Below are 21,902 nucleotides of genomic sequence, written 5' to 3' on the forward strand. Positions count from 1 at the left end.
GGCCCTGCACCCGCATAGGAGACCAGGAGAAGCACCTGGCTCCTGGCTTTGGATCGGCGCAGCGCACTGGCCATAGCGGCCATTTGAGGGGTGAACCAACGGAAGGAAGACCTTTCTCTCTGTCTCTCTCACTAACACTGCCTGTCAAAAAAAAATATATATATATATATCTCATGATGCTAACAGCACAAAATAATCAGCATAACAATCATTAATACATATGCACGTCCTAACAGATTCAAAACACAGGAAACAAAACTGGCACAAGGGAGAATTAAAATAAAGGGATGGGGCCAGAGCTGTGGCATAGCAGGTAAAGCCACCGCTTGCAGTGCCGGCATCCCATATAGGCACCGGTTTGAGTCCCAGCTGCTCCACTTCCAATCCAGCTCTCTGCTAGGGCCTGGGAAAGCAGTAGAAGATGGCTCAAGTCCTTGGGCTTCTGAACCCACGTGGGAGACCTGGAAGAGGCTCCTGGATCCTGGCTTCAGATCGGTGGAGCTCTGGCTGTTGCAGCCAACTTTGCAGCCCACTAGGGAGTGAACCAGAGGATGGAAGACTTCTCTCTTTCTCTGCCTCTCCTTCTCTCTCTCTTTGTAACTCTGACTTTCAAGTAAATAAATCAATCTTAAAAAAAATAAAGGGAGAATTAAATAATCATCAAAGATAGTCTTTCTTTTAAAATAAAAAAAAATGCTTATAGAGTGTGGTGGAATGAGACTGTGCCAAGATGGCTGCTGGCAAGCGAGTGTCAGTTACTCAGGAATGGCTTCAGAACCCACCTGGCAAAGGAGCCTGCCTGGCAACAGGCTGTGATTGGTTAGGGCATAGACCGCCCCTTGACCGGTTTGGCTGCCTTGGCTATTTAAGTTGCTGTACCAACTGAAATAAACAAGTCTGCAAGCTACTTTCCTCTGGCCTGCTTTCACCTGACTCCCGGGGTCTGTGTGGTGACTCCTCACCTCTTGCCCCCACGAGGCTCCTCCTCTCAGAACGAATCCACCTCAACAATAGAGTATATGAACAATCTTAACTTTATTGTCTAACTGACATTTTTAGTGTACCACACTCAAGAACTTCAAAATACACATTATTTTCAAGTGCACATGGGATATTCAGCCACAGCCCAGTCCCGGCTATTACAGGCATCTGGCGGAGTGAATCTATAGAGAGAAGCTCTCTATCTACCTGTCTCTCTCCTTGTTCCTCAAATAAGTAAACTAAAAAATAAGTAAGATCACTAGACAAGAACTTAAGGCATTACTAAGATAAAAACTTACATCTTTGAATGCCCACATTTGAAAGAAAGGCTAAAATCAATGATCTCAGCTTATACACTCAGAACTTTGTAACAGATTGGGCAAATTAAAAACCCAAAATAAGTAGAAGGTAATAATGAACTTGAGTAGAAGTCAACTAAAAATAAAAATACAGTTGTGAAAATTAATAAAGCAAAAGTTGTTTTCTGGAAAGGTTAATAATGTTGATAATATCTGGTACATGTAAACAACAAGAAGAAAGAATAAAGTACTGAAAGTAGGAATGAAGAGGAACTATCATTACATGGCCTATGGGAATATATGGGATAATAAAGGAATGTAATAAACAAACTATGCTAATAAAACCAACAACTTAAATAGAGAAAGTTCTTTAAAAACACAACATAACAAAAACTTTCCCAAGAAGAAACAGAAACTCAGAATTGTAGTACAGTGATTAAAATATGAATTTATGGTAGAAGCAAAACAAAACAAACTCCCCATAAAGAAAACTCCAGGCACATAGCTTTACTAGTAGGTCTTATCAAACATTTAAGAAGAAATAATATCTAGCAGAAACAATTTCAGAAAATAGAGTAGGAGGGATCATGTCCCAATTTATTTTTTGAGGGCAAAGGAATTGTGCTATCAAAACTGGACAATGATGTTACAGTAGATGACAATTATAGAGCAATATTCCTCGTGGATGTAGATGGAAAATTCCTCTTAAATCTACCAACAAATTAAATCCAGTGGCAATCAAATCCATGATCAAGAGAATCTGTGCTTTGATGTTTTTCATCAATATTGAATAGTTCTCAAAATTTATTCCTCAAACATGAGACATATTCATTGATGAAAAGATTCTGTGTCCCTGAAAGACTTGGGAAGAGGGTAGGTAGCCACCCAGGGAAAATCACTTGAACTTGTGGATTATGGTATGAGAGAAATAAACTTGTACAGTGTTAAGAGCAATTGTGGATTAATTAACATTACCCCACTATGAGAAATAACGTTAACATTTTATACACACTACTTTTATAGTTTTTTTTTCCAGATTGCTCAATCACCTCAAATTGTAGGGCATGGATTTTCCTGTTTATTCTGTTGGTGGACTTCTCCTTACTGTTAACTATTGCCTTGTATGATGTAAAGTCTATTTTTTGGAATGCTACACATTTTATTGTCAACTCATTTTCATGCACATAGTGTGATTTTTCTTTTGAGTCCCATGTGTGAAGTTATGGAAATATTTCTCCACAAGAATTCCAAATCACATGGGTGGTTCACATTTGACTGTACACCTAAGCCTAATGCACTTTTGGATTTTTAAGTATACAACTTACCTTCTTCCCAATGCCCCTCATTCAGGGTCCAAACTGAAAACATGCTTCCTCCAATTTCCCTAGGTAGTGGATGAGGTTTTCTGGCCTTCTTTTTATGGAAGGAGGGATTTATTTATTTTTTTTTTTACAGTTTCTTGATTTATGTGGATATCTCCTTTCTAGAACCTCATCTCTCATAGGTTCAAGGCTAAAGGCCTGGTTGCTTTACCAGACTGTGAGGCAAATTCAGACTCTTAACTTTGGCATCCGTACACTTGGTCTACCTGGGTTATATGGTTGCAGTATCCGTTTGTGGGTGACTACACAGATATTTTTCCCTTTCCCTGTTTTTATCCCTTGTCTTTATAAGCTCAGATGTGTATTAACCCTAAGTCTTAGGTACTATTTCTTTATGTTGGGAACGCAAGTGAGGGTGGAGCCTGCATGGCTCATACAACTCTACTCCGAGGTTTCCTACCCCATTTTACAATAGGAAAAACCAACAAGCATATCCTTTCTACACTGTGAACTAAGCCAGGAAATCGGGTGCCTGGCAGAGTACACAGCATAAATGCATATTTATTGACATTTGCTCTACCCGGAAATGGTTTATTTCTGTGTTTCTGACATTATGGGGAGCCATAATGTTAAGGAAGCTTTGTGCCTTCAGGAATGCGATCTCAAAAACCATACTTCTGTGGGCCACTGCCACGCAGGAAGTGTGAGTGGGAGGGCGACTGCTGTTTGGTCTGGGTCATGGAGATTATTGCATTGGATACCTGTGCACTTGGAATATTCCATCTTGGGGTTTAGTTTCTTTGTCTTTCTTTTTTTTTTTTTTTTTTTGCTTTCTGCTGATACCTGGTACTCACCCTGTTACCCTCTGTGTGGTGTCCAGACTGGGAGCTAAGGTGAGGGATAAGGAGCCAGACGCTAACAGCACGCCCATCTGCTCCCCCGGGCTCCCTGCCCAGCTGTCCACTTCTTGGCAGAACACCTGTTCTTCCACACGAACTCAGATCTCCACAGAGTGGATCCTCCTACACCTAGGCTTACTGTAGTTATTAACGCCTACGCCGATTATTTGCTTCTACCTGTATCACTTACCAGGCTTCAATTTGCTTAAAGACACTTCACTCAAGTGACATCACGTTTCCTCGTTTTTTTTTTTTTTTATTTTTTATTTTTGACAGGCAGAGTGGACAGTGAGAGAGACAGAGAGAAAGGTCTTCCTTTTTTTTTTTTTAACTTTTATTTAATGAATATAAATTTCCAGTGTACAGCTTATGGATTACAATGGCTTCCCCCTCCCATAACTTCCCTCCCACCCGCAACCCTCCCCTCTCCCGCTCCCTCTCCCCTTCCATTTGCATCAAGATTCATTTTCAATTCTCTTTATATACAGAAGATCAATTTAGTATAAAGATTTCAACAGTTTGCACCCACATAGAAACACAAAGTGAAACATACTGTTTGAGTACTAGTTATAGCATCAAATCAAAATGTACAGCACATTAAGGACAGAGATCCCACATGAGGAGCAAGTGCACAGTGGCTCCTGTTGTTGACCCAACAAATTGACACTCTAGTTTATGGCGCCAGTAACCATCCTAGGCTGTCGTCATGAGTTGCCAAGGCTATGGAAGCCTTCCAAGTTTACCGACTCTGATCATATTTAGACAAGGTCATAAAAGACAGAGTGAGGATAGTAACCAATGATCCTAAGAGTGGCACTTACCAGGTTTGAACAATTATACAGCATTAAGTGGGGAAGAGGACCATCAGTACACACAGGTTGGGAGTAGAGCCATTGGTGGTAGAGGTTGAACCCCTAGGAGGTTCACACCTCCCTTAGGATATACCCCATGTGAAGAGATAGATAGGTCTGGGCCTCTGAATTTACAAGGCCTAAAGCCCACCAGATTATTATCAAGCCCCTTCTATCAGGTTCTATTTGCCTCTCAGTCAGAAAACTTAATTGTAGCTTAGACAGCACCTTTCTTAGCTCCTCTAATAATGACTCTGTTCTTTGTTCTAGGCCCTGTCTAGTTCACTTGGGCCTCATTCCTTTGTAATCATAACCTCTACTCTACCACCAAAGGTCTTCCTTTTTGTCGTTGGTTCACCCTCCAATGGCCGCCGCGGTAGGCGCGCTGTGGCCAGCGCACCTCGCTGATCCGATGGCATCAAATAATTGGGCTCAGTCTCCTGTTCTTGCTCCTGCAGTGCACTCAAGCTCGGCCCCCTTTTCCTGAGCCTTTCCTTAGTTCTTGGTGTATTCCAAGAATCCCAAGTCTCAGGCCTTTAGCGACTTGTGAGCCCCGCGGCCTGGGTCCGGGCCCAGGAATTGAACTGGGGCAGTCCAGTCGCTGTGGGGGCGGCAGGAAGGCGGGCGACAGCGCCGCCTACGGGACGCAGGGAACCCTGCGCCTCTGCTTCCCGCGACCTGCTTCCCGGACCGAGCTCTCCTCAGGGCTTCCTCGCACACCGGGGAACGACCCCCTTCTCCGGACCCCTCTTACCTGGGGTCTCGCAGAGCTGAGGCGCCCCCAGTACTCTCCCCAAAAGGGCCCGGAATAGAGCAGCAGTTCGGGCCGCTCTTGCAGCGAGGGGCCGGGGTGGCAGTTAACTTTCCTCCCTTCTGAATCTCTTGGAAAGCGAATGAGAGCGAAGCCGGGGAATCTGCCGGGAGCCCCATGCCACCACTCGCAGCGTCTCTCGAAGGCTGGCGGCGCGTGCAGAACCGAGCCCCGGAGCTGCGAGAACTCCGGGTGCGGCGGGACGGGAGCTTCCTGTCAGGCCCGTCCGGTCTCCCGGAGACGTTTCCTCAGCCTGGTCCCCGGCCGCCCGCGTCAGGGAGAGTCCGGAGCGGCTCCCGGCTGACAGGCTGAGGGAGCGGAGTGGAGACAAAGCGCGGAGGGACAGACGGCCCCAGCGCCGGCCAGCGGACCGCACCCGGCTCGGCTCCACCCGGCCAGCCAGCCGCGCGGCGTGCGAGCGCCGGGAGCCACAGCCGCGCGGCCGCGTCTCGCAGGCACTGCCGCGGGTTGCAGTTCCCGCGGCGGCCGCCAGGGGCCGGGGGCGGGGCCCGTCACGCGGCGCGGCGCGCGGGGGCGGGCCAGGCGGGGGCGCGCGCGGCGCTTTAAAGGCGCGCGAGCCGGGCGGGAGGCGGCTTCGCGGCCGCAGGCGCAGGCCCGGGCCGACAGCCGAGACGCGCGGCGCGCCGGCCGGCGGCGGCTCCGGCTCCCAACATGCGCGGCTCGAGAGCGGGCGTCTGGTTGGCGCTGGCCGCGTCGCTCTTGCACGGTAAAGCCACCGGCGTCCCCCTGCCGCCCTCTGCTCCCCCGCGGGGTCCCGGGAGCATCCAGGGCGGCTCTGTGCGCCCCGCGCCTGGGCTGGGGGCGGGGGTTTCCCGGCCGGCGCGGGGCAGCGGGGGCGCCGCCCGGGCTGCTGATCTGGGCTGCACGGGCTGGGCGGCCGGGTACCGGGGCTGCGGGGCGTGGGGGCGCACCCTCGCTGGCCTTTGCTGAGCACCCTGCCCGGCTCCCCTCTCCTGAAGTGTCCCTGCAAGGCGAGTTCCAGAGGAAGCTGTACAAGGAGCTGGTCAAGAACTACAACCCCCTGGAGAGGCCCGTGGCCAACGACTCGCAGCCGCTCACCGTCTACTTCTCCCTGAGTCTCCTGCAGATCATGGACGTGGTGAGTCCCGGCCCCAGCCCCGAGGCTGCCCTCGCCGCCGCGGACTCCTGGGTGTGCGAAAGCGTCGGGCGCCCGGGCAGTGGATCGGGCTCCCTGGCTGGCCCCGGCCGGCCTGTGCCGCCGGCGCGGCTTCCCCCTGCCCAGGAGGGACCCGGGGAAGCGCTTCCCATCGCCGCGTGGGTCCTGGGACTCGCCTTTCCTCTTCTAGGAAACTCGGGGCTGAAGTATCCCGAGCCGGGAGTCGGTGGCGAGCACGGGGAGCAAACATCCTAGTGTCTCCCGTGGTGTAAGCGCCGGCGTGCAGTCCGGCATTGAGCGTCAGTTTAGCCACTCTAGACCGCGCTGCTGCACAGGCTGTGTAGCAGCTTTGGGTAGGGCCTGGCCCGGGGCTTTGTGGCCCGCGAATCTCTCCGGGCGCAGGGCCAGCTGGGGGCGTTTAAGAGCCGCCCCCTCCACCCATAGTGGGCATTTTCCGCTTTCCTTGATGAGGACAGGTGTGGGCAGTCCTTGCGCTAAGAACTGCACGTCCCACACTGGGGGTGGACGCCTCTGTCCGTCTGGCAGCTGCCCCCAGCCTCCAGCCCCAGGGGCTTCTCGTCCGACCGCTTTAGCGGCGTGCCCTTTAGTTGGCACACCGGCGCAAACTTGGGTGCTGTTCCTCCAGACCGCCTTCGATGCTCCGTTGTCACCGGTATAGCCTTCACATAGTGCAGAAGTGTTTGATCACTACAAATGGGCTTGGATTCCGGTCTGCACGAGGCACTGGCTTCCGTTCTGGAGCAGGGTGGGGCCAGAGATGGTGTTCATGGGGAGGGAAGAACATGGTAGGAAGGAGGTGTGAGACAGCCACGACTTCATGTCTGAAGAGCAAGTGTCACCAGAGAGGTTCAGGTAAACTAATATTTCCTCATCCTGCAAAGGTTTACCGACGCGTGTTCTGTCACTTAAGCCAGTTACCATTGCTGGGGTGAGCGGCTTCCTTTCTCCCAGGACGCTTGTGTTCAACATGCCACTTCTACAGACACAATCATGCTGGAAAATAGCGAATGTGTCTGATGATGTGGAAAAGTTAGGAGGGAAGAGCTATTATGGAAAGATAGCTGCTTGGTGCATGGGTTATCAGCAGAGCAAAGGTCTCTGTCTACCAGCATGGGAAAGGAGAAAAGATGGGAATTTTTGAGTTGGGGGGAAGAAACAGCAGCTGCAGCAGAGTGAGTCAAGGCAGGGAATGCATTGTGTGGGGGATGCCTGAGGCTGTAGGGCATTTGGGTGGGGACTCATAGAGTCCTTATTCCAGGAGCTCTGGGCTTGTACTTGGGATCCTTGGTGGGTTCTGGCTTTGCGGCTTCTGGATGGTTCCTCTTAGGCAGGTTGATTAAGCATCCTGAGCCTTCATCTTTTGGTTAGTAAAACATCATCAGATGTGATATCCTGTAGCACATCATCAGCCCTTGTGATGAGTTAAAGATTGGGGGTTAAACTTTGAGACCCTAAAACCAGACAAAGGACTATTGTCCTCTTTCCACAAAAACCACCCAAGAAAGGACCAGGCAGCTTGAGCTAACATATTCCACAGTTGGCACATGATGGGCTGAGAAAGGTAACCCCTCTCTCCCAGGGAAGGCTCCAACCAGGTTTCTTTGCTGTTTGTGCTGGCTCTATTAGAATGGTCCTTGTGCTGGTTGGGTGGGGCATGGTGGTGCAATGGCCACTCAGCTGAGAAGTCAGAGAGAGCAAGTGCAACAGGCCTTGTGTGGCATTGGGGGGCTGTCTGGAAGACAGCATTCTTGGAAAAGCTAGGCACCACTGCTTTGTGAAAAGGCTCTTTAAAAATCAGCTAAACATGAGAAAACGTGGGTCTCTAGGAGAAGGTCTGGTGTCATCTTAGGTTACGTGATGTGAAAAGTAAAATAACAATAATAACAATGCTAATAATAAAACCACCAGAGTTTGAGGGAGGATGGGATTGGGGGGGAATTCTTGGTCTCGCTTTAACTGTGGATCCAATTGTGAACCCATTGAACTTCCCAGCCTGGCAACACCATTTATTTCTGGAGAGGCCTTGAGCAAATTACTTGACTTACAAAGCCCTGTCTTCTCATGTGTAAAATGAGACTAATACCCACTTCAAAGGGCTTGGAGAGGATTAAATATGAGGAAGTGCTTGACACACTCTGGTGGTTCACTACAGGTTTGCTCTATCTTAATTTAGGAGTCACTTGACTCAGAGGTCAGGAAGTCCATGCCTAGAAAGGTGGGGTCACTGTCCACAGTCACCGAGGGATTATGGGCAGAGCTGCAAGGAAAACCCACACATGACTCTCCACTCCTTGGCCCTACATCTTCTGCCTCCTTCAGCCTCCATAACTTTTCGGCAAAGAAAGTCGTTTAGTTTATTTAAACTGAACTATAACTGATTGAATGCAGCTGTCCTGAGATCCTGGGTGAAAAGGAAGTCTCTATATCAGAAAAAAATATGCATACATTTCTATTCCAGGCTGGCTTGGCTCTGCCTGTTTGTGAAACAGCCCGGTGTTTCCAGCTGAAATCCCAGCACCCTGGACAGAGACACTGTTGGTCTCATGACAAAATCTTGGCTGGTACAGACTCTGTTTATAAATTCAATTCTAGGAGTCCTTTGTCCATTCCAAATGGGTTTTCCAGAGACCATAATTTTCTATTTTCCCCTAGCTAGATATTATTGTTCCCCTTTTTGTTAGCAGAGGTTTTCTGGCTGGAGTGACAGAGAGATGGTTGTTGGTGGTGCCTGTTTGGTTTTTGTGAAGGGACATTTGCTTTTTATAAACTTGTTCTGCATGTACTTATTGATTTCCTGTTGTGGACTTTGCTAGGTCCTCACAATTCTCTGGCAAGTAAAGGGTGATTTCTACTTCCAGAGATCTCATGGTCTGGCTAGGGAGACTAACGGGTAAATCACACAAGTCTATACAAAGGGCTATAATTTCCAGCTTGAGTGGCTGGGAATGGTTTAAAGGCAGGGTGGATGGATTTCTAAGAGTGAGTAGGAGTTTGTCAGTTGCAGGAAGTAGGAACAGGGTGAGGAGAGACTGAAAGTGTGGTGGAAGACATGGTGCCTTCAACAAGGTAGATTCTGCAGGACACTGACTTCTGGTTGGTTCATCTTTGCTGCAGGCTTTCTTGTTAGACTTCGGAGAAAACCTAATGTGCTTGTGTTAGAATCTCTAAAGATATAGTATTGAAAAACTGCAAATATTTTTTCAACCTTCTGTGTAAGAATTATGTATTTCCATAAATATACCTTATAAGACGGAGGTTATGATTTTTCTTTGGCAGGAGGTGCTAGCTGAGCCTGAGAATGGGGTTGGGGTGGTGTTGTGTGTGAGGTGTCTGGAGGGTAAATGCAGAGTTCCCATTTTGCCCTGGGCCCTTGTCTGGGTGTCTCTGAGGATATGAGGAGGCAGCGTGCCAGGGGTTTTGTGGAGCTGCAAGACCAGCTTGCCATTGCAATTTTCCTAGAAATGGAAACAATCCAAACCATGATATTGGTATTAAATCTAACAAGCATAAATTATAGATTAGAATGAGAAATAAATGCACATACATTTTAAAGATGCAAAACTTCAAAGGAATAGTTTTGCCCACTGTGGTGTGTTCCAGTTATTCATCAGGCCTCTTGGTGACTGACTAGAGAGTGGGATGGAATGGTGGAATTTTTTAAGCTGGGGAGAATAGTTATTGGATCTGTGATTAGTCAGAGGATGTTGAGAACTGTCAGTGTGGAGAGAGAGTTTAGTTAAGCAATGAGGTCTTTCTTGGTCCGTTTTGCAGTAACAGAATGCTTTGCAATGGGTAATTGGTAAGGCTTATGCTTCTGGAGGCTGGGAAGTCCAGGAACGTGGTGCCAGCATCTGCTTAGCTTCTGGTGAGGGCCTCGTGCTGCCTCAGTGTGAGGCAGAGAATGGAAGGGCCAGCAGACACAGGCAAATGAAGCAAAGCACAAGGAGCAGCCTCCGTTCCTGACAACCCATTCTTAGGTAATGAGTTCAGTTCTGCGAAAATTAACTCGGCGCCCTTAGAAAGGCATCAGCTTGTGTACGAGAGTCCCACCTTCATGAGCAAACACCTTTCATGACGGCCTAACTCCCTGCAGTGACACATTGAGGAATTAAGTTTTCCATGCATGAAGTTTTGGAGAACACACTCAGATAAAGCAAGGTCGAAATGAGGGTGGCCACTGTGGGAATGCAGAGAATGGGACAGATTCAAGTGATGTTTTGGATAATCACCTATGATATATGACTTATATAAACATCATGTGCATTCATACATAAATTTGTAAAGGGAAAGTGCCTAAATTATTCCTAAATGCATACTCTGACTTATGGTGATTATTAATTTACTTCATGGGCTTGTCACTGGGCTGGGAATGAGATAATACATAAGAAATCATTTTGAAGTGATGCAAATGTGAGGTTTTAAACTGCAAACAGTTCCATAATATTTTTCCTTTATTCTTGCCGTTTAGCTAGTTACCTGTACACATATATCTAAAGGCCATTCTGAGTGTTGATTTGCATAAAATAAATGAGCACAGTTATGAAAGCATGTCCAGAAGGCAAGGTGTTTAAACAGAATAATGTGAACCAACCAGTAATTACACAAAAACACAAAGCACATAATTATGCATAAATAATTTTTGGTATTTTATAGGTTTTGCATTGCAGATTCCATTTTTTGAATGCTTTAGTCCCAAGACAGTAGAGTGAAGTGCCTTTAGGGTTTGCTACTATAAGTGGTGGGCATACTTGTGAAGCCCAGTATACCAAGGATTAGCTTCTTAGTCTCCTTGGGGGCCCTCTGCTCAGGTTCACTAGGTTAATGATCTTGAATATACTGGCCACTATTTAAAATGGTGAAACTAAATATCAAACATTATATGCGTTACTTAGTACACATTTTAAGAAGTGCCCTGGGTACAACCAGATATTACACTAATGACTTTTTGTTGACATTTTTTTTTCAGAGCAGTTTTAGGTTTACAGCAAAATGAAGGTACAGAGATTTCCCATATAACTCCTGCCTCTTTAAGTGGATAACCTCCCCCAGTATCCTCCTCCTCTAGAGTGGTTCCTTTGTTAACAGCTGATGAACTTCTATGTCCTATAACCCACAGTCTTAGTTTAGATTAGGGTTTCACTCTTGGTGTTCTATATTCTGTGGGTTTAGGAAAATGTATAATAGTACATATCCACCATTATAGTATCTTGCAGAGTAGTTTTACTGCCCTAAAAATCCTCTGGCTCTGCCTTTTCATTCCTTGCCTCCACCCCAACCCCTTCCAGCTGCTAATCTTTCACTGTCTATTACTTTACCATTCCCAGATTTTTGTATAGTTGGAATGATATGGTATATAAGCTTTTCAAATTGGCTTCTTTTATCCAGTAATATACAAGCAAGATTTCTCCCTGTCTTTTTGTGGATTGATATCTCATTTCTTTTTTAGTGCTTATATTGTTTATCTGGATGTACCACAGTTTATTTATCTATTAAGCTATTGAAGAACATTTTGGTTCTTCCAAATTTTGGCAATTAGGACTAAAGCTGCCATAAACATCTGTGTATAGATTTTTGAGTGGAAATAAGTTTTCAGCTCCTTTGGGTAGGTATCAAAAAGCATAAATGCTGAATAACATGGTAAGGATTGTTTTCTGGTAAGTGTCCCTGTTTGCATTACAGCAAAATGCATTCCAACAGCAGAGAATTTCTGTTGCTCCCCATTCTCACCAGCATTTGGTGTTGCCAGCATTACACGTTGTCGCCAGTTTAGTAGGTGTGTCATGATATCTACTTGTTATTAAAATTTGCATTTACCTGGTGCCATGTGGTGGGATATGTTTTCATGTGCTTATTTGTCATCTGTTTATCTTCTTTGGTGAGATATCTGTTAAGACCCTTGATCCACTTTTTGTTTGTTTTTTTCTCCTTATTGTTGAGCTTTGAGGGACATTTTTTATGTATTTGAATAACAGTCCTGTATCAGATGTGTCTTGCAAATTACTTTCTCCTACTCTGAACTTTATCTAAACTCATTCTCTTGACAGTGTCTTTTGCATAGAGGCTGTTTTTAATTTTAATGAAGTATATCTTATAAATTATTTCTTTAATGGATCATGCCTTTGGTGTTGTATTTAAAAATGTCAGCACCATCCCCAGCATCAACTAGATTTTTTCTTATGTTATCTTCTGGGAGTTTTATGGTTTTGCATTTTACATTTTAAGTCTGAGATCCATTTTGACTTAATTTTTGTGAAGAGTGTAAGGTCTGTATCTGGATTATTTTTTCTTTTTCACACATGGATTTACAATTCTTCGAGCACCATTTGCTCGATAATATTTTCTCCATTGTATTGCCTCTGTTCCCTTTTTTTTTTTTTTTTGACAGGCAGAGTGGACAGTGAGAGAGAGACAGAGAGAAAGGGCCTCTGTTCCTTTTACAAAGAACAGTTGAGTATATTTATATACGTATATTTCTGGGCATTCTATTCTGTTCCTTTGATCTGTTTGTTCTTTGCCAATACCACATTGTCTTGATCATTGTATCTTTATAGTAAGTCTTGAATTTTGGTGTTATCACTCTTTCAAATTTTTTCTAACCTTGTAATGTTGAGTTACTATTCTGGGTCTTTGCCTTTCCATATAGATTTGAGAACCAATTTATTCATATCCATAAAATAACTTGTAGGGGTTTTGACTGATTGCCTGAATCTATAGATCAACTTTGGAAGAACCGACACCTTGACAATATTGAGTCTTTTCATCAAAATGAAGTAGCTCTCCATTTGTAAGTATTCTTCTTTGGTATATTTCATCAGACTTTTTTTTTTTTATAACTTCCCTCCCACCCGCAACCCTCCCATCTCCCGCTCCCTCTCCCTTTCCCTCTCCCATTCCATTCACATCAAGATTCATTTTCAATTATCTTTATATACAGAAGATCAATTTAGTATATATTAAGTAAAGATTTCATCAGTTTGCACCCACACAGAACATAAAGTGTAAAATACTGTTTGAGTACTAGTTATAGCATTAATTCACATTGAACAACACATTAAGGACAGAAATCCTACATGAGGAGTAAGTGCACAGTGACTCCCTGTTGTTGACTTAACAAATTGACACTCTTGTTTATGGCGTCAGTAATCTCCCTAGGCTCTTGTCATGAGTTGCCAAGGCTATGGAAGCCTTTTGAGTTCGCCGACTTCAATTTTATTTAGACAAGGTCATAGTCAAAGTGGAAGTTCTCATCCCTTTAGAGAAAGGTACCTCCTTCTTTGATGGTCCGTTCTTTCTACTGGGATCTCATTCGCAGAGATCTTTCATTTAGGTGGTTTTTTTGTTTTGTTTTGTTTTGTTTTTGCCAGAGTGTCTTGGCTTTCCATGCCTAAAATACTCTCATGGGCTCTTCAGCCAGATCTGAATGACTTAAGGGCTGATTCTGAGGCCAGAGTGCTGTTTAGGACATCTGCCATTCTATGAGTCTGCTGCGTATCCTGCTTCCCATGTTGGCTCGTTCTCTCTCTTTTTTATCCTATCAGTTAGTATTAGCAGACATAGTATTAGAAATGTGCCAGGGGATTCCAATACAATCCCATCAAGGTGGCATGTACCAATGCCATCTCACTAGTCCAAGTGACCAATTTCAGTTCACAATTGATCATACTGATAGGTCCAAGAGTCAAAGGGATCATCAGACTTTTATAGTTTTGCTCATAGATTTTATACCTACTTTATTAGACATAACTAAATATTAAATTGGAGATGTTAAATGATATTTTTAAAATATTTATAATTTATTTGAAAGATTTATCATTTATTTATTTGAAGGTTGGAGAAACACAGAGGGAGGAAGAGAGGGAGGGATGGAGACAGAGGGGTTAGTCTTCCATCTGCTGGTTCACTCTCCCAAATGACTGTAATAGCTATGTCTAAGCAGCTGAGGCCAGAAACTCCATCCTGGTATCCTGCATTGGTGGCAGGACCCCAAGCACTGGCAATTCCCTGCCTTCCCAGGCATATTACTGGGAAGCTGGATTAGAATTGGAGCACCTGGGTCTTGAACTGCCACTCTGATAGGGGATGCCAGTATCTCAGGTGGCAGCTTTACCTGCTGTACCCCCATGCTGACCGTAATATTAGATTTTTTAACTTCAGATTCAGTTTTTTTCATTAGTTGTAGAAAAGTGAATGAGTTTTCAATATTAACTTTGAATCCTGTAATCTTCTTTTTTTATTTTTTTAAATTTCTTTATTTATTTATTTTTGTTTTTTACAGGCAGAGTGGACAGTGAGAGAGAGAGACAGAGAAAGGTCTTCCTTTACCGTTGGTTCACCCTCCAATGGCCGCTGTGGCCAGCACGCTGCAGCTGGCGCACCATGCTGATCTGAAACCGGGAGCCAGGTGCTTCTCCTGGTCTCCCATGCAGGTGCAGGGCCCAAGGACTTGGGCCATCCTCCACTGCACTCCCGGGCCACAGCAGAGAGCTGGCCTGGAAGAGGGGCAACCGGGACAGAATCCAGCGCTCCGACCGGGACTAGAACCCGGTGTGCCGGCGCCGCTAGGCTGAGGATTAGCCTATTGAGCCACGGCGCTGGCCAAATCCTTTAATCTTATAATAATGCCTTACTTCTGGGATACTTATTGTAAATTTCTTTGGATTTTCTACATAGACAAGTATATCATCTGCAGATAGAGACAGTTTTATTTCTTCTTTCCATATTTGTATAACTTCCTTTTCAGTTTGGGTGCCTCTTTTCTCTTTTCTAATTAATTACCTAGTAATTTCAGTATGATATTGAAAAGGAATAGTGCCTGGCAGACACCCTTAACTTGTTCTTAATCTCAGTAGGAAGGATTCCCGTTTCTCACCACTAGGTGTGATATTAGCTCTAAGGTTTTCTTGTAAATATTCTTTTTCAAGATTGAGAAATTTCCCTGTATTCAAGTTTACTGAGAGCTTTTATTAAGAGTGGTTATTGGTTTTATGAAATACTGATTCAACCTCTGTTGATATGTGTTGCTGTGATTGATTACATTAATTGATTTTCAAATTTTGAGTCAGCCTTGTGTATCAGGAATAAGTTTCAGGGACTTGGTCTTGATATATAATTCTTCATATATATTGTTGGATTCAGTTTGTTTATATTTTGTTGAGGACATTTGTATCTGTTTGTGAGTGGTATTGATCTATACTTTTCCTATAATGTCTTTGTCTGGTTTTAGTAATGGGTAGTAATGGCTTCATGAGTGATGTAGGAAGTATTCCTGCTGATTCTGTCCTCTGATAGTGATTCTAGGGAACTGGTGTATTTTCTTCCTTAAATGTTTGGTTGCATTAACCAATGACCCCATCTGGGTATTTTGTTTTCTGTTTTGGAAGGGTATTAATGATGAATCAAATTCCTTCAGTGGTGTAGGCCTTCCTATCTCTGATGGATCCAAGAAAGGTTACTGGTTTTTTTGTCTGATCAGTTTTTTTTTTCTTTTTTTACTTGTTAGGGCAGAATGGTGACTTCTAAGCTCTTTACATGCAGACCTGGACATCAGAACTCATGATAGCTTTGGAGGTGGCATTTCTTATGTTTCATACAGGAAGCTAAATTAAATTTTAAAAGGATTGAGGAGGAGGAGGAAATCAACCAAATTACCATTGCCCAAAGCATCCTCTTGCAGTTCATGCTGTCTTTACTTTGTATTTTTAGATACGTGGAGAAATACTTAAACATGATATATCTTCACATGTGGTACTTTATTTTAAAATTAATGCTTGTTAAAACTGATTAATATAAACAGGCAAAATGGTATACAACATGTTTTTTTTTTTTTAAAAGATTTGTTTGTTTATTTTAAAGTCAGAGTTAAGAGGGATAGACAGAGATTCTTCCATCTTCTGGCTGACTCCCTAAATGGCCACAATGACTATGGCTGGGCAAGACCAAAGCCAGGAGCCACGAGCTTCCTCTGGGTCTCCCACGTGGGTGCAGGACTCCAAACACTTGTGCCATCTTCTGCTTTTCCCAGGCCATTAACAGGGAGTTGGATAGGAAATGGAGCAGTGGGGACATGAACTTGGTGCCCATATGGGATGCAGGCATTGCAGTTAGTACTTTATCTGCTACACCACAATGCTGGCCCTATAAACAACATAAACAACATATTTTAAAATAAAATGATATCTTTTCTCTTATTATATAACTTGCCACCACTTCATATTCAATCCTTATTCTTGTTTTGTTTTAGGAATCATTTTTGTATAAATTTTCATGTTATCTCCTGTAAGCAGCACAGAGTTCATTTTTTTAAACTGATGATCTTTATCTTTTGTGTGTCATTACTGTGATTATTGCTATCTTTCACTATTTGCTTCCATTTCCACTATGTCTTCTATACTCCTTTGTTCTCTGTCTTACATTCTTCTAGACTCATTACTCACTTGATACTCTTCTACTTTTTTCTTAGTCACATATCTCCCTTTTCTTCTAACAATGGTTGATCTATCAGTTACATCAAGAATACAAAACTAAAGTATAATGCAAGTTGTAATCATACCTGTACAATGTGATTTTATAATCTTTTTTCTGTTCATTCTTCAATTCTGTAATCCCAGTGTATGGACTATTTCATTTTAGTTTATAAATGAGGGGTCTTCAGAAAGTTAATAGAAAAACATGTATCACGAGAAAACAGTGCAGGGATTTTAGGGTTTTTGTTTTATTTTTTAAGCTTTTATTTATATAAAGGGAACAAATTTCATGTAATTCATATATACAGATTTAAGAGCATAATGATACTTCCCACCTTACCCTTCTCTTGCCACCCTTGCTTCCACTCTCCCTCTTCCTTACTTTCTAATTTTTTCTTTTAATCTTTGCAATGATATACTTTCAGTCTATTTTATAATCACAAGCTTAATCATCCACTAAATAAAGATTTGAACAAGATAGAAGTGCAAAAACCAATGTTCCTCAAGTCTAGATAAAGGCTATAAACAATATTCGAATCTCAAAATGTCAGTTTTGCTAGTATATATAATTTTTTATACACTGTTAGTACAGATCACAAAAGCATGATAATTGTCCTTTTTGGGACTGGCTTATTTCACTAAGCATAATTGATTCCAGTTGTATCCATTTTGTTGCAAAATACAGGATTTCATTTGTTTTTATACCTGAGTAATACTCCATGGGGTGTGTGTGTGTGTGTGTGTGTGCGTATAATCACATCTTCTTAATCCAGTCACCAGTTGGTGGACATCTGGATTGATTCCATATCTTGGTTATTGTGAATTGAGCTGCAATAAACATGGAGGTATGGATAATTCTTTCATATGGTGATTTCAGTTCCTTTGGGTAAATTCCAAGGAGTGGAATGGCTGAGTCATGTAATAGATCTACTTTCAGATTTCTGAGGAGTCTTCATACTGTCTTCCATAATGGTTGTAGTGGTATACATTCTCACCAACAATGGATTAGGGTACATTTTTTCCCCATATCCTTGCCAGCATTTCTTTTTTTTTTTAAAAAAAGATTTATTTATTAGAAAAGCAGAGTTACAGAGGGGCAGAGGCAGAGAGAGAAAGGTCTTCTATCCACTGGTTCACTCCCCAAATGGCTGCAATGGCTGGAGCTAGGCCAACCAAAAGCCAGGAGCCAGGAGCTTCTTTTGGGTCTCCCATGTGGGTGCAGGGGCCCAAGGACTTGGGCCATATTCTCCTGCTTTCCCAGGCCACAGCAAAGAGCTGGATCGGAAGTGGAGCAGCTGGGACTCAAACCGGTTCTCATATGGGATGCCAGCACTACAGGTGGCAGCAGCAGCTTTACCCATTATGCCAGTGTCGGCCCCCCTTTTTTTAAATTTTTCTTTATTTCTGTATGATAGCTATTCTAGCTGGGGGGAGGTGAAACCTCATTGCGGCTTTTATTTTTCCCTGAAAGTTCATGATCCTGAGCATTTTTTCATGTCTGTTGGCCATTTGAATTTCATCCTTCAAAAAATATGTTCATGTCCTTTGCCTATTTCTTAATTGGATTCTTTGCTTTGTTGTTGAGTTTCTTAATCTTTATAGTTCCTGGATATTAATCCTTTGTCAGTTGCATAGTTTGCAATTATTTTCTCCCATTTCTGTTGATTGCCTCTTCACTTTGTTGAGTTTTTCCTTTGTGGTGCAGAGGTTTCTTAACTTGATGTAGTCCCATTTGTCTATTGTTGATTTTATTGTGTGTGCTTCTGGGGTGTTTTCCAAGATGACTTTGCCTATGCTAAAAATCTTTCAGAGTTTCCCCTGTGCTTTCCTCTAGTAATTTGATACTATCAGGTTGAAGATTTAGATCGCTGATCCACTGTGAGTTGATTTTTGTATAAGGTGTAAGATAGGGATCGTGTTTCATACTTCTGCACATGGAGATCCAGTTTTTCCCATTATCATTTGTTGAAGAGACTGTCCATTCTGGAGGGATCGATTTTAGGTCATTTGCTAAAGATTAATTGGTTGTAGGTGCGTGGATTGAGTTTTGGGGTTTTGTTCCATTCCATTGGTCTACCTTTCTATTTTTCTGCCAGTACTAGGCTGTTTTGATTATAATTGCCCTGTAGTATACTTTGAAATCTGGTATTTTGTTGCCTTCAGCAATGTATTTGTTGTTTAAGATTGCTTTAGGTATTCAGGGTTTCTTGTATTTCCATATGAATTTTTTAAAATTTTATTTAAGGTATATAAGTTTCATGTATTTGTCATATATACAGATTTAACATGTTCCATATGAAACTTAGCATCATTTTTCTAAGTCTGAAAAGAATTTCAACGGTGTTTTGATTGGGATTGCCTTGAATCTGTAAATTGCTTTGGGTAATATGGACATTTTGGTGATATTAATTCTTCCAATCCAAAAATATGGAAGATTTTTCCACTTTTGTGTTGTCATATTCTATTTCTTTGTTTAATATTTTATAATTTTCATTGTAGAGATCTTACACATCTGTGGTTAAATTTATGCTATACATTTAAATTTTTTATAGCTATTATGAATGGTACTGATCTTACAAGTTCGTTCTCAGTCATGGCATTGTCTGTGTATACAAAGGCTAATGAGTTTTATATCCTGCAGCTTTACCAAAGTCTCTTATGAGTTCCAATAAACTCTTAGTGGAGTCTTTTGGTTTCCCTATTTATGAGATTGTCATTGCATCCAGGGATAATTTGACTTCCTCCTGTCCAATTTGTATCTCTTTGCTTTCTATTTCTTGCCTAATGGCTCTAGCTAAAACTTCCAGAGCTATATTGAATAGCAGCTATGGGTTTGTCATATATTGTCTTGATTGTGTTGAGGATTGTTACTTTTATATCTAATTTGCTAAAGGTTTTTGTCATGAAAGGATGTTGTATTTTATCAAATGCTTCTCTGTACCTATTGAGATAATATTTTTATTCAATTTGTTAATATGGTGTATCACATTTATTGATTTGCATATGTTGAACCATCCCTGCATACGAATGATAAATCCCACTTAGTCCGGGTGAGTGATCTTCTGATGTGTTGTTGGATTCAATTAGTATTTGGCTGAGAATTTTTGCATCTGTGTTCATCAAGGATGTTGGTCTGTAGTTCTCATTCTTATTATATCTTTTTTTGGTTTTGGAATTAAGATGATGCTGGTCTCCTGGAAAGAGTTTTGGAGGATTTCTTCCCTTTCAATTGCTTTGAGTAGTTGAGAATTGAAATTCGTTCTTTAAAAGTTTGGTAGAGTGCAGCAGTGAAGCCATCTAGTCCTAGAAATTTATCTTTCAATTCTACTTTTCCGAGAAGTTTTTGAAATACCTTTGTATATATGTATATTTTAAAACTTGATGAGATGATCCCCACTTTCTATAGTCATTATCCTTTGATTTACCCATACATTTACCTTTTCTCTTATTTTGATTAACTTCATATAGCTCCTACTTTTATATGAAATAATTTTCCTTTCTCTTTGTGGATGTGAAAGTTGTAAAATCCATGTTTATTTCTCTAAAAATATATTTGTATTGTCTTATTTCTTGAAACTCGGAATCTGGCCTGGCTGAGCACATCTTTGTCTTCTGGCTTCTATTTTATCTCTGATGACTTCAGCTGCATGCTATTTTTCTACTTTGAGGGTACTCTGGTTTTAATTTCTTGGGCTGTCTTTAAAATTTGTGTGTTGTTTCCTTTATCATTTGTTCTCTGCAGTCTTTCTATTATGTATATAGGTATTCTTGCTCATTTGTTTTACTTGTTTGGAATTCATAATTGCTTGCTGAATCTGTTACATGGTTCCTTGCCTAAGGTCTGGAAAATTCACTAATTATTTCTTCAAATATGGCTTTGCTTCATTTTCTCTTTCCTTTGGGGCTGTATGTGTTTGTCACATTTTGTCACCTTATCCTAGTAGTTCTTATTGACACTATTGTTCCCAAGGGAATACTTGGCCCTGTCTTGAGACATTTTTGGTGGTCAGACCTAGGGAAGAGGGTGGTACTGACATTGACTGAGGAGAGCCCAGGATTCTGCAGATCACAGTGCGTGGGACAGCAGCCACTCCTCTCCAACAAAGAAGTATTTGGCTTGAAATATCAATAATATCGAACTTGAGAAATGCCACTTTATCCCATGTTTCATATTATTTTGTCATTTCTGCTAGTTTTGTCTCTCTATGCTTCATTCAGGCTACTTTCTCTTGATCTATATTCAGGTGTGTTCTTTCACTGTGTCTAATTGTTGTTAGTCTCACATACTGACTTGTTTTTAAAGTTTTAGATAGGGTATATTTTTTATTTTCATAATTTTATTTTGTCCCCCCCCCATTTCCTTTTTTAAAAGATTTATTTATTTTTTTATTTGAAAGGCATAGTTAGAGGGAGGGAGAGACAGAGCGAGCGAGAGAGAAGGGTCTTCCATTTACTGGTTCACTCCCCAAATGGCTGCAGTGATCGGAGTTGAACCAGTACGAAGCCAGGAGCTTCTTCCTGGTCTCCTATGTGGGTGCAGAGACCCAAGCACTTGGGTTATCCTCCGCTGCTTTCCCAGACACATTAGCAGTTAGCTGGTTTGGAAGTGGAGCAGCTGGGACTTGAACTGGTACCCATATGGGGTGCCAGTGCTGTAGGCGGCAGCTTTACTTGCTACTCCACAGGGCTGGCTCCTTCACCCCATTTCATAAGTTTAAAGTTTGTCCGGAAATTCTTTGAATACATTAATAAAATTATTTTTACAGTCCCTTCATTTTTAGATGCTTTGTGTCTCTGTCTTTGGTGTTGATTTTTCTTGGGGTTTTCAGACACATGTGCTGTGCTGCTTCTAAATCTGCTTTTTTTTTTTTTGTAGTTTGTCTCAAACAATCTATGTGAAAAGTTATGGAGATAATCTGAGGGTCCTCAGCAGACTCTTTTTTTCATTTCGTATTTGCTTCTAATCTACAGCCATCCTATGGACATCGATACCTACACATTGTGGGACTGCAAAGCCGAGAAGCTGGGCTGCCGTGTCTTAAGGGCTTGTCTGTTGCTAGTTCTGGATCCATTCTAGGGTGGAATGAAATATAGAGGATTTCCTGGAGTGTTCTCTC

The 21,902-nt window shown here is 42.5% G+C and overlaps 1 protein-coding gene across 2 annotated transcripts in view; it reads left to right on the forward strand.

Moving 5' to 3' along the window:
* The first annotated feature begins 5,835 nt into the window (after window positions 1-5,835).
* CHRNA7 (cholinergic receptor nicotinic alpha 7 subunit) overlaps window positions 5,836-21,902 on the forward strand; it is a 122,209-nt gene continuing 106,142 nt past the window's right edge. Inside the window, exons 1-2 of one of the 2 annotated variants that reach the window (XM_062204558.1) lie at window positions 5,836-5,978; window positions 6,139-6,283. In XM_062204558.1, coding sequence (XP_062060542.1) covers window positions 5,836-5,978; window positions 6,139-6,283 — 288 coding nt within the window. The remainder of the gene's footprint in view (window positions 5,979-6,138; window positions 6,284-21,902) is intronic. The other variant, XM_062204559.1, reaches the window with a different exon arrangement.

Source organism: Lepus europaeus, chromosome 11 (assembly GCF_033115175.1).
Source record: "Lepus europaeus isolate LE1 chromosome 11, mLepTim1.pri, whole genome shotgun sequence".
Classification (NCBI taxonomy): domain Eukaryota; kingdom Metazoa; phylum Chordata; class Mammalia; order Lagomorpha; family Leporidae; genus Lepus; species Lepus europaeus.